This window comes from Myotis lucifugus, unplaced genomic scaffold (assembly GCF_000147115.1).
Source record: "Myotis lucifugus unplaced genomic scaffold, Myoluc2.0 scaffold_64, whole genome shotgun sequence".
Taxonomy (NCBI): Eukaryota; Metazoa; Chordata; class Mammalia; order Chiroptera; family Vespertilionidae; genus Myotis; species Myotis lucifugus.
Genome location: NW_005871112.1, coordinates 1,146,242 through 1,160,779, shown reverse-complemented (window position 1 = coordinate 1,160,779; position 14,538 = coordinate 1,146,242). Strand labels below are relative to the sequence as shown.

Genomic DNA, 14,538 nt, shown 5'->3' with positions numbered 1-14,538 from the left:
CAAGAGAAAGAGACTCAATTACCTACAAGGGAACACCCATACGACTGTCAGCTGATTTCTCAACAGAAACTTTGCAGGCCAGAAGGGAATGGCAAGAAATATTCAAAGTGATGAATACCAAGAACCTACAACCAAGATTACTTTACCCAGCAAAGCTATCATTCAGAATTGAAGGTCAGATAAAGAGCTTCACAGATAAGGAAAAGCTAAAGGAGTTCATCACCACCAAACCAGTATTATATGAAATGCTGAAAGGTATCCTTTAAGAAGAGGAAGAAGAAAAAGGTAAAGATACAAATTGTGAACAACAAACATGCATCTATCAACAAGTGAATCTAAGAATCAAGTGAATAAATAATCTGATGTACAGAATGAACTGGTGATTATAATGAATCAGGGACATAGAAAGGGAATGGACAGACTATTCTTGGTGGGGAAAGGGGAATGGGAAATGCGGGAAGAGACTGGACAAAAATCGTGCACCTATGGATGAGGACAGTGGGTGGGAGTGAGGGCGAGGGTGGGCGGAAATGGAGAGGGAGTATGGGGGGGGAAGGGAAGAGGAACAAATGTAATCTGAACAATAAAGATTTAATTTAAAAAAAAACAAAATCTGGGACCCTTCAGTTTGCAGGCCGATGCTCTATCCACTGAGCAAACTGATCAGGGCCCATTGATTTTTTTTTTTTTTTTTTAGAGAGAGTGAAAAAAGAAAAAAAAAAAGGTTCCTTGTATTATTTAGGAGAGTAAAGACAATGATTAATTTATGTAAGTCAAATATACATTAAAAAATTTTAGAACAACCATTAAGCAATACAAATAATGTATAACTTCCAATTTAATATAGTGAAAAATTGGAATGTGAAAAATACTCAATTCAGAGAAATTTAAGAATAGAAAAACTACATATAAGAAAAATGAGGGAAATGATATGTTAGATAAAATAGATGTTAGAATAAGTCTTCTATTTAAGAATAAATCTAACAAAAATGTAACAAGACCTTTATGTATTAAAGTATATAACTTTAGTGGAAAACATTAAAAATGGTTAAATAATGAAGAGATATATGATTCTCATGAGCAAGAAGACTTAATTTTATAAAGTTATTCACTTTCCCCAAATTGATCACTAGATACAATTCCAACATCCCAATAAATATGCATGTGTGTAACTTGATAAGCTTATCCTATAAAATAAAAGCCTAATATGCTAAGTGTCCGACCGTTTGTTCAACTGTTTGACCAGTCGCTATTATGCACACTGACCACCAGGGGGCAGATGCTCCAACCAGTAGGTTAGATTGTTTTTGGGGTCTGGCCGATCAGGACTGGGCAAGATGGGCCGGACACTTCCTGGAGCCCTCTCGCGGTCCCTCCCTGGCCCTAATCATGCACCGGTTGGGGTACCTCAGCCTGGCTTGCGGGTATTGAGCCAAAACTGACTCTCCAACATCTCCTGAGGGGTCCTGGATTGCGAGAGGGTGCAGGCCAGGCTGAGGGACCCCACCGCTGCATGAATCCATGTACCGGACCTCTAGTTCTAAAATATATAAAAAGCAGCAAATAGCTTTAAAAATATCCCAGACACTTGAAAAAACAAGAACATGGTAAGAGACACCAACAAGATCTCAAGATATATTTATAAAATTAGAGTAATTAAGAAGTTTGTATTGGCATGAGAACAGAGAAGCAGGTAGATAGAGCAGAGGAGAGAATCCAAAAACAGACCATGCAAATATTGATACCTGATATGACAGAGGTAACATTGCAGATTAATAGGGAGACAAGGGATATTCAGTAATGATTTTAAAAATTGGGTTTTCATATTAAAAAATGAAATAGATACCAAATCATAAAACACACAAAAAATAATTCTGGATGATTTATAACTTAAGCTAAAACTTTGAAATAGGAGTAAAGGGCAATGTATTTTTTTAAGGGTTATTTCCACCTGTTTTTTGCAATGTATTTTTATATCTGAGGGAGAATTTCTTAATCTAGATCCCAAAAGCACAAATTAGCTAGTAAAAGCTTGATAAATTTGACTACATTAAAACTAAGACACTTTGTCAAATGGCTACATAAAGACAAACCACAAGCTAGGGGAAAATATTTGCAACATATATAATCAACAAATGATTACTCTCAAGAATGTATAGATGATTCATTCAAATTATAAAAAGTCAAGCAACTCAATGGATAAAATGAGCAAACGCTTCAAATGTCTTTGTAGGCAAAAACACAATGAGCCAATAAACACATGAAAAAATGCTCAACCTCATTAATCATCAGAAAAATACAAATCAATAATCATATGGGATACTTTTATGATCAGAGTGGACAAAAGAAAAAAAATTCTGATGACACCACAGTACCAAGTACTATGGCATAGGGAAATGAGGACTCACCCACTGATAGTGGGAGGTAAACTCCTATGACTACTTAGTAAATCAGTTTAGGATGATCTATAAAGTTGAAGGTATTTCCTACATCCTAGCAATTCTGTTTCTAGGACATACCTTAGAGGAACTCTGTACATATACACAAGGAGAAACTTATGAGAATGTTTATAGCTGTATCAATTGCTATGGGGGGGGGGTGCAACATAAAGGTTCATCTCCAGGAAAATGGATAAATTGTAATAGATTCACTTAGTAAGATATTATATGCGGCTGTTATACTAGTATTTAATGACCAATAGTTATATTCCCAAACAGAGATAAGTCGCACAAACATGATATTGTATGGAAAAGATAGGTTACAGGAGAATACCCGCAATGATTCCATTTACATAAAGATTCAGAAGCATATAAGACTACAGCAGTTGGTCAAAAAAGGCTTAACTGTTACTGTATAATTTGTACTTTGTAATATCTGGTAGTTGCATGGTTCGTTAAGCTTCAGGATAACAGAAAATTAAGCATTAACTATGGGGCCAGGAAATAAAAATCTGTGAAATCAAAACCTTTAAAATCTATCTACAAAATCTTAGTAAAATATCCATGTAGCAAATTAGAAAGATCATCTTAAGGCTATCTTTAAAGTGCCATCAGTAAATCAGACTGTATCCTAAATTCTGGTACTTGCTCGGGCCACCCCAGTATGACATACGGTGGTAGGTTTCTGTTACTAACTTGCTGTAACACTTGTCCCAGCGCGGTCTGTCCGCTGCATGCCTAGACCACCAGTGTTCTGTCTGGACAGCGTCACCGGAGAAGCCTGAGCGACATGTTCAGGGCACAGATCTCGGCTCTGGTATGTGGTGTTGGTGGGTTTGGAGCTCTCGTTGCCGCCACCACGTCCAATGAGTGGAGAGTAACCACCCGAGCATCATCGGTGATAACCGCTACTTGGGTTTACCAGGGGCTGTGGATGAACTGCGCAGGTAACGCGTTGGGTTCTTTCCAGTGCCGGCCGCACTTTACTATCTTCCAAGTACAAGGTAAATATAATAACGTTGCTTGCGGTTGAAGTACAATGTCACTTTTCTCTTCACTATACTGACCTAGCTGTATACAGTCAGCTGTGAACTCTGTACAGACTGAGTGCTTCATTAAAGTGCCATGATTTGCCCAAGACGGACGGGGTATAGGAATGTTGGCTGAAAGAATTAAATCATGCATTGTATGTGGCAAAGAAAAGTTAAGAATGACTTTCTGGATCTTTTAGAAATACCTACTGCAAAGGATAGACTCATAGGAAAGGGTGAAGTGACTGGCTTGTTTTAAAAGCTAGTTTCAATGTGTCTTGTGGAGGAATCATTCATATAATAAATCGTACTTATCCTATGCTTTCTCGTGCCACCTGAACATGAAAATACATACATGCATATGTATATGCACATTATATTCAACATGATAGAAGCATATGACAAGACGAACAGTGTGAAGTGAGAAAAGAGTTCTGTTTTCAGAGGGTTTTCCATGTTTAGTGATAAAATAGCAGAACCAGAAGAATTTAAAAGTAGCTAAGTGAAGGACAAGGCCCATGAGCTTTACCTTTTTGTTACTTGGTTTTATTTTTAAAATATGTAGGCAAGCTTTCATGGCTATGCATATTAGAAATTCTACTACAAGTGTATGTATTTTAAAGAGGGAACTTAAAAAAAAGCACTTTATATCTCAGGGAAACAGTTATTTGCTTTTATGTCATTATAAGAACCACTATCTGCCTCTGTTTTCTGCCCATTTGACACGTTTACAAATCTGCCACAAGTTGTGGGTGTATTATTATGTTAAAAATTGCCCCTGATATTTTATAAAATATAGACTTTTCACAACCCAATGTCAAAACTGTACCTTGGCCCCAGCAGATAAAATGAAATAAAAATTTAACTAGGAAGTTACTAGAGCATAATGTTTTATGGGGATTTTTGTGTCAAGTATTCAGGTCATTAGTCCACAGTATGTGCTAAAGGATACAGAGAGAAGCTTAGTGAAAGCCCGGAGATTTCTGGTGACAGTCAATGAAAATGTTCGAGCTTGGACACCAGTTAGGCTGTCAAATCACATGGACTTTCCTAAGCACCCATTTTAGGATTCAATGATGTCTCTCTTGTCCCAATGTCTAAACTTACTTTGGGATATTTCACAATCGGTACAAGGGTAATTTTAAAAGGAGAACAGTGTGTGGAGACACTGTTGTCATTCTGTAAACCTCCTGTGATGGCTCTTTCTCCATGGTCCCCTCATGGCTCATTCCCACCCTGGCCAGCGGGTCAAAATATGTTATGTGGGTAAGCCTTTATCTTTGTTCTTTACTGGGTTCACCTTTTTAAAAAAAGAAAGTGTTTTGCCTTATTACCCTTCATTTTTATTCCCTAACAAAAACCAGGTATTGTGAAAAATAGACATCCAACCTTAGCTCCAAAGTGGGCTAAAGGACATGGTAGATTTCTGTGCCACTTCAACAGCTACTTCCCCAAATACATCTTAGAAAACATGGAGTTAGAAATTTTGTTACTATGTAGTGGTCCACATAATCTTCCGCTCTTAAAATTTTATCCCCCTAATTTTGCTTCTTGATAGTAAAAATAACGTATTCTATACCTGCTGTGTACCCTGCACGTAAGAGATAAATCGAAAAATCTCGTCCACTGACAAAGCTTTGATTAGAATAAGCTAAATTTTACTTGACATAATCTCTCCACTATCTTCACCCTGGATTGAAATCTTTATAAAAGATAGTTACCACAGAAATCTATTTTCAGCATCAGGAACACTGAATCATATTTCCAAAGGAAATGGGAACTCACAAATTTGGATTTCCTATTCACAGAGAATCATTGCTGACAGGGCTGGTTGGTTGCGTTTCCTTTATTCCTATTTGAAAACATAACAATGGGGGTGTTGGGAAAACTTTTTATGCCAACATGCTGTCAAACATCATAATGATTCCAAATTGAGAAAAGAACTCAGAAGCCAATGAGGCGTGCAAATGGTTATATCACCTCATAAAATAAAGAGCGATTTAATCCTCCTTTGTCAATTTGAGATGAATCTTCTTAAACTTAGGTCAGATTAAGCCTCCTCTAAACTGCTAGGTTTATGGAGTGTTTTGTGTGTTTTTTTGTTGTGTGTGTGTGTGTGTGTGTTGTGTGTGTGTGTTTTTCCTTTGGTGGTTACATAAATTCATTACCAGCTTCATACCTTCTTTTTGCTAAACCTCTTAGGTGCCCTGTTATAACCACAGTTTTTTAGGGACTCATTTAGGTTAATATTGACTACACCCTTTAAACTTTAAAGATTTGATGTAGGCCAGCACCTCTTTGGACAAGGGGCATTCACAGTAATTACGAAAAACACAGGCCCCCTCCAACTGCAGTTCTGTGGAATCAATTTCAGGAAAGCACTGTAGGGAGACTTGAAATTCAGTCCTCACTGCAGCTGGGAAGCTTCTCTTTTTTGGGGGGGGGTGCGGAGCTTCTTGACTCAATTTCAAGAGCACTTCACTCTCTTTAGATGCAATATCCACTCTAGGCTGTGTTAAAGAACAAAATTCAATTGAGGAAATTTGAAGATGTAATTGACTGTATTGAGTGGTTCATAAATCAGGTAGCATCCCATCCAGCAAGTAAAGAGAAGCCCTGAAAATGTGTACAATATGCAAAGTTTTTATAGGCAGAAACTGGGCGAGACAAAATGGTTATTAGCAAAAGAAAAGCAAGGATTATTTCAGGCAAGGGTACCTTGTTTGAGGTGGGATCTTGTCAGGCAGACTGCCTCAGTTTCTTTTGGAAGGGATAGAGAGGCTCCATGTGATAGATTGCTTCATTGGTACTGACCATAGAATTCCAGACTGAACCATTAATACCGCATTCCTGGAGAAGGTTATGCAATTAGTTAGGTATTAAGTCTAGGTTTGCTGTCATGGGCTTTGGCAGAAGTGACTCCATTTTGGGCCTGTGGTTTTCTCTTTAAGAGCTGCATCTCTCATTTTGTTGTGTGTGTGTGTGTGTGTGTTTTTAAATCCTCGCCTGAGGATATTTTTCCATTGATTTAGAGCAGTGGTTCTCAACCTTCCTAATGCCGTGACCCTTTAATACAGTTCCTCATGTTGTGGTGACCCCCAATTTCATTGTTACAAATTGAACATAATTAAAGCATAGTGATTAATCACAAAAACAATATGTAATTATATATGTGTTTTCCAATGGTCTTAGGCGACCCCTGTGAAAGGGTCATTCGACCCCCAAAGGGGTTTCGACCCACAGGTTGAGAACCGCTGATTTAGAGAGTGGAAGGAAGAGGGAGGGACAGAGAGAGAGAAACATTGATCTGAGAGAAACACATCCATTGGTTGCCTTCTGCAGGTGCCCTAACTAGGGTCAGAGATTGAGCCTGCAACGAGGTACGTCTCTTAACCAGAATCGAACCCAGGACCTTCAGTCCCAAGGCCGATGCTCTATCCACTGAGCCAAACAGGCTAGGGCTTGTTGTGTTTTTTCTCTCATGTCAATGTTAATAGGCATGTTTTCATGGACATGAGAGTAAAGCATTTCTCACAGGGAGAGAAGCAGTGATTTCTGGCAGGGAACGCTGGATCCAGAAGGCATTGCTATAATTAGAAATTAAAGCTCAGTTGTGGTCACCTGGAGGACAGGGGCCTGGTCTGTTCTGTTCTCCTTGTGCTCCGGGCACATAGAGTTCTGGATTACATTTGAAACATTACTGAGAGAACAAAATCATGAGTCAGACAGATAGTTCATCATGAGGGCAAAATTGCGTTCCTGGAGGAAGGCTGGAGTGTCATGAATTGAGGAGTAATTTAGGACATGTACTCAGGCGACAAAAAGGAAGATCACTGGGTTGCAATTCAGCAGATGGCACTTCAGGTTCTGACTCTTTCATTTAACTAGCTGCGAGACCTTGACTCTGGCAATGAAACTCTCTGTCTCATTCATAAATTTCCTCCTCCATAAATTGAGAGAGCTGGACTCCAAGAGTTCCTCAAAGTATCTTTCAACCTAAAGTTCAATTCAAGAGCATCACAGTGCTTCACCACCTGGCAGTAGAAGTTCACCAAAGAATTATAGCTGTAAAAGGCTCTTCTAAGGTAATTGCTCATAAGATTAGTCCTTTTTCTCCCCTTATCTATTATCTTGGCTGGCTGGCTTCCTGTGTTCCCGACTGTTTAGAATCTTAACCGTATCTGGGTGGAGATAGGTTTAAATGACCTTAAATGACTCTATGACCCAAGTAAAGGTGCCAGGATTTCAGTGGAATGAAACCAAATGCTATTCTGGAAGCTGACATTCAAATGATGCTGGCTGCCTATAGGATAAACCTTCTCTCCTCGCCTGGCAACTCTTTCACCTCTCCCCATCCCCTTATCCGTCATGCCATAAGAATGGGGATAAAAAGAATGGCATTTGCTAGAGAAAAGGGGGTTCTCTGTGGGTATTTATTGACATACAGGGAATGGCTAGGAGCCACCTGATACCATGATTTTAGATTTCTTGCTAGTTGAAATGTGTGCCTTAGTTCATGATTAACTAACAGTCATAAATTTCAAACAACAGTAATGAATAAATGAAAGCGATGGTGTCAATGAGGGAAATTACCTTTAGTAATTTGGTAGCTTCAAAAATATTTCAAAATTAATACCTTTAATACATAGCTACATCTTTGGAAGACATTTACCTTTAATCTCAGGAGAGGCTTCTATTTGCTGATTCTGACTCTGCTTTCTGAAACTTGATTTCAATAACTAAGCCTAAAATGAATTTTAATTTTAGATGTATTCTCCTGTTGTGTTCCAGATGCATGCAGTTATTTAAAAGCATGTAGATAAAAGAAAAGAAAAAAATAAAATAAAAGCATGTAGAACACCTCAAGTTTGTCTTTGGCATTATCACCCCAAAAATGAGCCTAAGGAACATCAACATGTTCTTGTCCCAACTAAACATGGCATAATTTTATAAGTTTACTGACACACTCAATGACGCAGTAGAATCTGGGCAGGCTGAGCCTTTAAAATAGTCTTTGTGCCAAGGAATTGGCATGCACAATGCTGAAATGTGCCCATGCCTTGTGGCGGTGACGGTGGTGCTGAAGCCAAAACTGCCTGTGGGTGAACTTGGAATCCTGTCAGTATGCTGCAAGGAGGTTCTTTTGTGGAAGATCAGAGATATTCAGGACAGCTTGGCTCCATTAACAGCTCCCTCTTAAAGACCAGGACCTCGCCCTAACTGGTTTGGCTCAGTGGATAGAGCATCGGCCTGCAGACTCTAGGGTCCCGGGTTCGATTCCGGTCAAGGGTATGTACCTGGGTTGCGGGCACATCCTCAGTGGGGAGTGTGCAGGAGGCAGCTGATCGATGTTTCTCTCTCATCGATGTTTCTAACTCTCTATCCCTCTCCCTTCCTCTCTGTAAAAAAAAATCAATAAAAAATATATTAAAAAAAAAAAAGTCCAGAAATAAACTCGTAAGTTTTAAATCGCACGCCCTTCTGGGTAACATGATGAAATCTCATGAGTCCACTCTCTCCAGCCCAGACGTGCATCATGCCTCTGTCCAGCGTCTCCAAGCTGTAGACGCTCTGCGCCTGTTAGTCACTTAGTCGCCCTCTTGGTTACCAGATGGACTGTCGAGGTATCACAGTGCTTGAGTTCAAGTGACCCTTATTCTACTTACTAATGACCCCAAAGTGCAAGAGTAGTGATGCTGGCAATTCAGATATGCCAAAGAGGACCTGTAAAGTGCTTTCTTTAAGGGAAAAGGTGAAAGTTCTCCTCTTAATAAGGACAGAAAAAAAATCCTGTGCTGAGGTTGCTAAGATCTACAGTAACAGCAAATCTACCTGTGAAATTGTGAAGAAGGATAAAGAAATTCGTGCTAGTTTTGATCCTTCTGACATACTGTCAGGTCAGTAGTAGCCTAAGACTATGTCATTCACATTTCATTTCACGTCAGCAGTGTATCATCTCACATCATCACAAGAAAAAGATATTTTGAGAGAGACCACATTCACATAATTTTATTACAGTATAATGTTATAATTATTCTATTTTATTGTTAGTTATTGTTGTTCATCTCATACTGTGTCTAATTTGTAATTTAAACTTTATCATAGGTATGTATGTATAGGAAAAACACAGTTTGGTACTATCTGCAGCTTTAGGCATCCACTTGGAATTTATCCCCAGCCATAAGGGGAACACTGTACATTTGGTGTTTAGTCCTGGTCTTCTTGGGCATGGATTCCATCTTTGTGGGCCTCTAGCATCGAACTGGATAAACCCAGGACCAGGAACTACTGCAGAGAAAAGCATGGGCAAGAGACTTTATTGTGCTTTTCATGGGAAGGAATGAGAAAGGCAGGGTTACCAGCCTAAGCAGGTTTGGATTGGCTACTTTGTTTTTGTGTGGGTTTTTGTTTTGTTTTTGTTTTTAATGTAAATTTTTATTGATTTCAGAGAGGAAGGGAGAGGGAGAGATAGAAATATCAATGATGAGAGAGAATCATTGATCAGCTGCCTCCTGCATGCCCTCTACTGAGGATTGAGCCTGCCCTTGACTGGAATTGAATCCGGGACCCTTCAGTCCACAGGCCGGCACTCTATCCACTGAGCCAAACTGGCTGCGGTGGGATTGGCTACTTTGAATAATTTCAGCAGGCTCTGGGTGTAGGAGCTGTGTCAAGTTGTCTAGTACCTAGGCCCGGGCTGATTAGGGCAGAGGAATATTGAAGATGCATGAAAGCTTGATAAAAGAAGTAGCTGGGGGTGTGGGCTTTGAATTTGTTGCTTTGCTTATGAAAGGTGCACTTTTTTGTTATCTCTAAGAATTGGCTCCCCTTGGCAGGGCAGTTTTCCCTCCTGTCATCATGGAGGTCCTAGATGCCAGAGCACTGAGGATGCAGAAAATAAGAAAATATGTTTGTACAGTGTGGGTACTAGATCCTTTAGTGTTGTTGGCATTGGTGGGTCAGCAGGGCAGGCACTTCGCTATTGCCCCTTCTCTTCAGAGTTCCACATGCTTATCTGATCTTCAGTATTTGCTTTCTCCTGGTGACTATTTTGTGTAGAAAAGGTTCAGATTTTCCCCACAGGGTTCAGTGCTTCTCTCTCTGCGTGTTGCCCATCTGACCGTATATGCAACAAGCAGGCTTCACCGACTCTCCTCTGCACAGATTCCATTACTCACTCTTAGACTAACTCCCAACCTAAAGCAGCTAGAAACTCAAAGGACATCTTCTGACCAAACAGAATGTTGGGATTAGCAATTTAAAAAGTCCTGCCCCTGTGCATCTTTAGATAATTCCAGAGCACTTCAGAAAGCTATACTGCTCTTCAGTGAACTCGAGATAATTGAGCTAATATTTAGGAGATGGCTGGTCTACAGTTTCGCTTTGGCCAGATTTCAGTATGCATTGCAGGGAAAATTGATGATTTGGAAATTTGCTCTGATGCCATATTATAACTGCCAAGGAAATCTGTAAGTAGTTTATTCCCTTATTCACTAATGAGTCCCTTCATCAAAGCATTCATTAGATTCCTGGCACACAATATAGGTTCTGGGGTGAGGAGCGGGACCGTGCCTACCCTCAGTGGATGTGCTGCTTGGAGGAAGACAATCAGTGAGCTAACAACTAGCTCAGAATGAGAAGTGCTATCTGGTGGTTAAGTTCAATGGGTAGGCAGACTTCCCAGAGGAACTAGTGCTGGAAGCGTCTTGAAAGATGGATAGAAGTTTGCCAAGGAGAAAGGGAGGGCGTTTCAGGCTATGAGACTCATCCAGCTGTACAACTTATTAACTGCATGACTGTGGGCAAAATGCTTAATATATGAGCCCCCTACCCCCATAAATGGGAATAACATTATCTATTTCAGAGGGTGGTGGTGAGGATTAAGTGAATCAATTTGTGTAGAGCATTTAGAGTAATGTCTGGCCTACAAGCAACGGCCTCAAAGCAGAAGGGAGCCAAGTGGATCAGGGAACCGCAGCATATTAAAATGACTGAAACGTAAAATGTATAGGAGGATGTTAAAAATCGAGCTGCATGCCCTGGCTGGGGGGCTCAGTTGGTTGGGATGTCGTCCCTTAGACCAAAATGTTTCAGGTTTGACTCCCAGTCAGGGCACATAACTAAGTTATGGGTTTGATTACCAGTTGTTACCAGTTGGGGTGTGTACAGGAGGCAACCAATCTCTCTCTCTCTCTCTCTCTCTCTCTCAAATTAATTTTAAAAAATATATCCTCAGATGAGGCTAAAAAAATTTTTTTAAAAATTGAGCCATAGATAATATAGAAAAGGGGAACTTGCAAGGAGACCATTAAGCTCTATCGAGGGGACCTGCTGGTTGAAAAGCAGGCCCCAACAGAAGTTCCAGTCCCTCCTCCTAGTACAACATTTTCCAATAGAGATCACAATTTCAGGTGATCAGATTCTAAATTTAATGTTTGACTTTTTAAAAAAATCAGCTATATAGAGTGAGAGGGCATGGTTTGATTGAATTTACTTTTTAAATAATTGTGCTTTTTAGATGTTTAATAAAAGCCAAGGGAAAATGTAGCAGTTATAAAGATTATTAATGCAATCTTAAGTGCCATTAATAGAGTTAGAACACCAGAATTAGAGGATAATAGCCACTCCCTGTCCTTGCCACACTCTGTAGTCAGATTGCATAGTGCTAGTGTTGGGTGCCTCATTTTAAGGGACAGGGACATAGACCATATCTACTGATTCTAGAAGTGGATAACTAGAAGGATTCGAAATAACTTCACATGGGAAATTGTTTCACCTGGAAAAGAGGAGAAAAATATGGTGGCAGGGACAGGGGCAGAGGAAAGAAGACAAGTAGGAACACTGGTAAATGTTACTAGGCAATCAGATTTAGAGGCGCTGTGAATAAGAATTTCTATTAGCGTTGCCCAACAATGGAACAGACTGTCTCACAAAGACCTGGCTAGAAGCATCTAGAGGAGGCTGATGACCCTCTGCTAAAAGGTGGTAGAAATTAGTCCTGTGTTGGCTGGGAAGACAGACGAGCTAATCTCTAAAGCCACTTCCAATTTGAGAGATCTGAGATTCTGTGAACATGTAAAAACAAAGAGAAATATTTAAAAATTGAAACTCCTGATTTGAATATTGACTTAAATATTTTAAAAATATATTTTAATTTATTTCAGAGATGAAAGGAGAAGGAGAGAGAGATAGAAACATCAATGATGAGAGAATCATTGATTGGCTGCCTCCTGCAGGCCCCCTACTGGGATCGAGCCCCCAACCTGGGCATGTGTCCTTAACCAGAATCTAACCTGGGACTCTTCAGTCCTCAGGCCGACGCTCTATCCACTGAGCCAAACCAGCTAGGGCATCTTAAATATTTTTGACAACTGCTGGGCACTTGGGAACATGGCAACAAAAGACCTGTCTCTGCCCTGAAGATGTGCACAGCTCAGAAGGAAACATGAGTTTAGGTAGTAAATGTTATAATACATGTGTTATATTAGTGCTATTTTATTTAAAACAATATTTTACTATATGTTAGAATTTATATAATAAATATATAATTCTCAATCTGATATTTCAAAGGGTCCTAAGCAAACCCAAGGGGTCTGACACCTAACCCTTGCTGGGGGAACGAATGACTCTAAATCCAAGCACAGAGCTGAGTGATGGGGGCTAGGGGAATACAAGAAGACAAGTCCTGTCTTTAACTGAATTTCTTTGGATCAATGTTTTTATTTTTATGCACCAATATAGTGCATGCATAATAATCAGACCAGTCATCCTATCGGAACACTGATTTTCTCTAGAACACAAACTGTGGACTTTGGCAAGGTAGGCAGGGGGAAGTGGAAAGCTATTTTCTCCCTATCTTACTACAGCCAAAGGTTCTCATTTACTTTCATTGGCTTCCTCTGGATATTTGAACCGGTTATATCTGGGGATTTCGTCTAATCCATAAGACTCCTAGAAATGTCCCCACTAGACTGATTCTCTCTGTTGCAGCGGTTGAGATCCTTCTTGGGCCTGTGCACGGCGCTGTGCTCTTCCCACATTGCTCAGCCTCCTACTTCCTGGAGATCAGCTGATGCCCACTCTCCTGGACCTCAGACCTGTCACTTTGTTCTGGCAACTGATGTCTGGGTTCCAGGCAGTCGATCTGTTTTATGACTGGCCTCCACCTAATTCCAGCCTGTGTGGCCGCTCAGTCCTGACCCAATTGCCTGTTTTGACTCTCAGCTTGGCTAAGCCATTTCCTCTGCCTCCCTGGCTCTCTCCCTCACCAGAACAGGCTCTTCTCCCACCCTGGGCCTTGGGAAGAGCTGTTGGAGCATGTCTCCAAGCTGTGACAATTTGGAGGGGGGAAGAAAAGGGGGGTGGGAAGGGTGAAGCAGAAATCACATCCACTGCCTAGTTGACAAATAGAAATGAGGTCAGTCACGAACCTGGTTAGGAGATGGAGCTACACAGATTGAGCCAGTAGATACTATTATAGAATGATCTGCAATCCATTTGTATCATCTGGGAAAATACCCATGTTATCCTAATTACTCTCTCTAGCCCAGATTCAAGTCAGTACTGGGCTGGTTTTGGGAGGGAGAGAAGATAGACCCCACGGGAAGGAACTTCCTATTCCAGCTGCAGCACCAACGCTGTCCTATAGGGGGCCCTCGCGGGTCCTTGGGGATGCAATACTACAGCCTCTCCTTTGTCAAACTCTTTATGCTCCTGCTTCCTGGGCTTTCAGTAATCCTTATTGGGAGTGATGGAGGTAGCCTACCTTTTTCCAGGGCGGTGAGCCATTCAGGTTTTTCTCTAATTCCATCTGGAATTATAAAACAAATTTACACTAGAGTGCTCATATCACATGGGCACACACACACACACAGACACAGCTGGCTCTACACTAACTATACTTTCATACAAACTCAAGCCATTGAGAAACCTCTACTCATTACACACACACACACACACACACACGACTCAAATTCACTGTGCAGGCTGCACATATACATACATACAACCACTTGCCAAACAACCACACACACATACACACACATACACAGAAGCAGACTCATATTTGT

The 14,538-nt window shown here is 40.5% G+C and overlaps 1 protein-coding gene across 2 annotated transcripts in view; it reads left to right on the top strand.

The window, feature by feature from the left end:
• Window positions 1-3,228: 3,228 nt before the first annotated feature.
• Window positions 3,229-14,538, top strand: part of CLDN10 (claudin 10) — a 119,592-nt gene continuing 108,282 nt past the window's right edge. Inside the window, exon 1 of one of the 2 annotated variants that reach the window (XM_023754719.1) lies at window positions 3,229-3,385. In XM_023754719.1, the coding sequence (XP_023610487.1) occupies window positions 3,229-3,385 (157 nt within the window). Of the gene's footprint in view, window positions 3,443-14,538 lie in introns of both variants that reach the window. The other variant, XM_023754718.1, reaches the window with a different exon arrangement.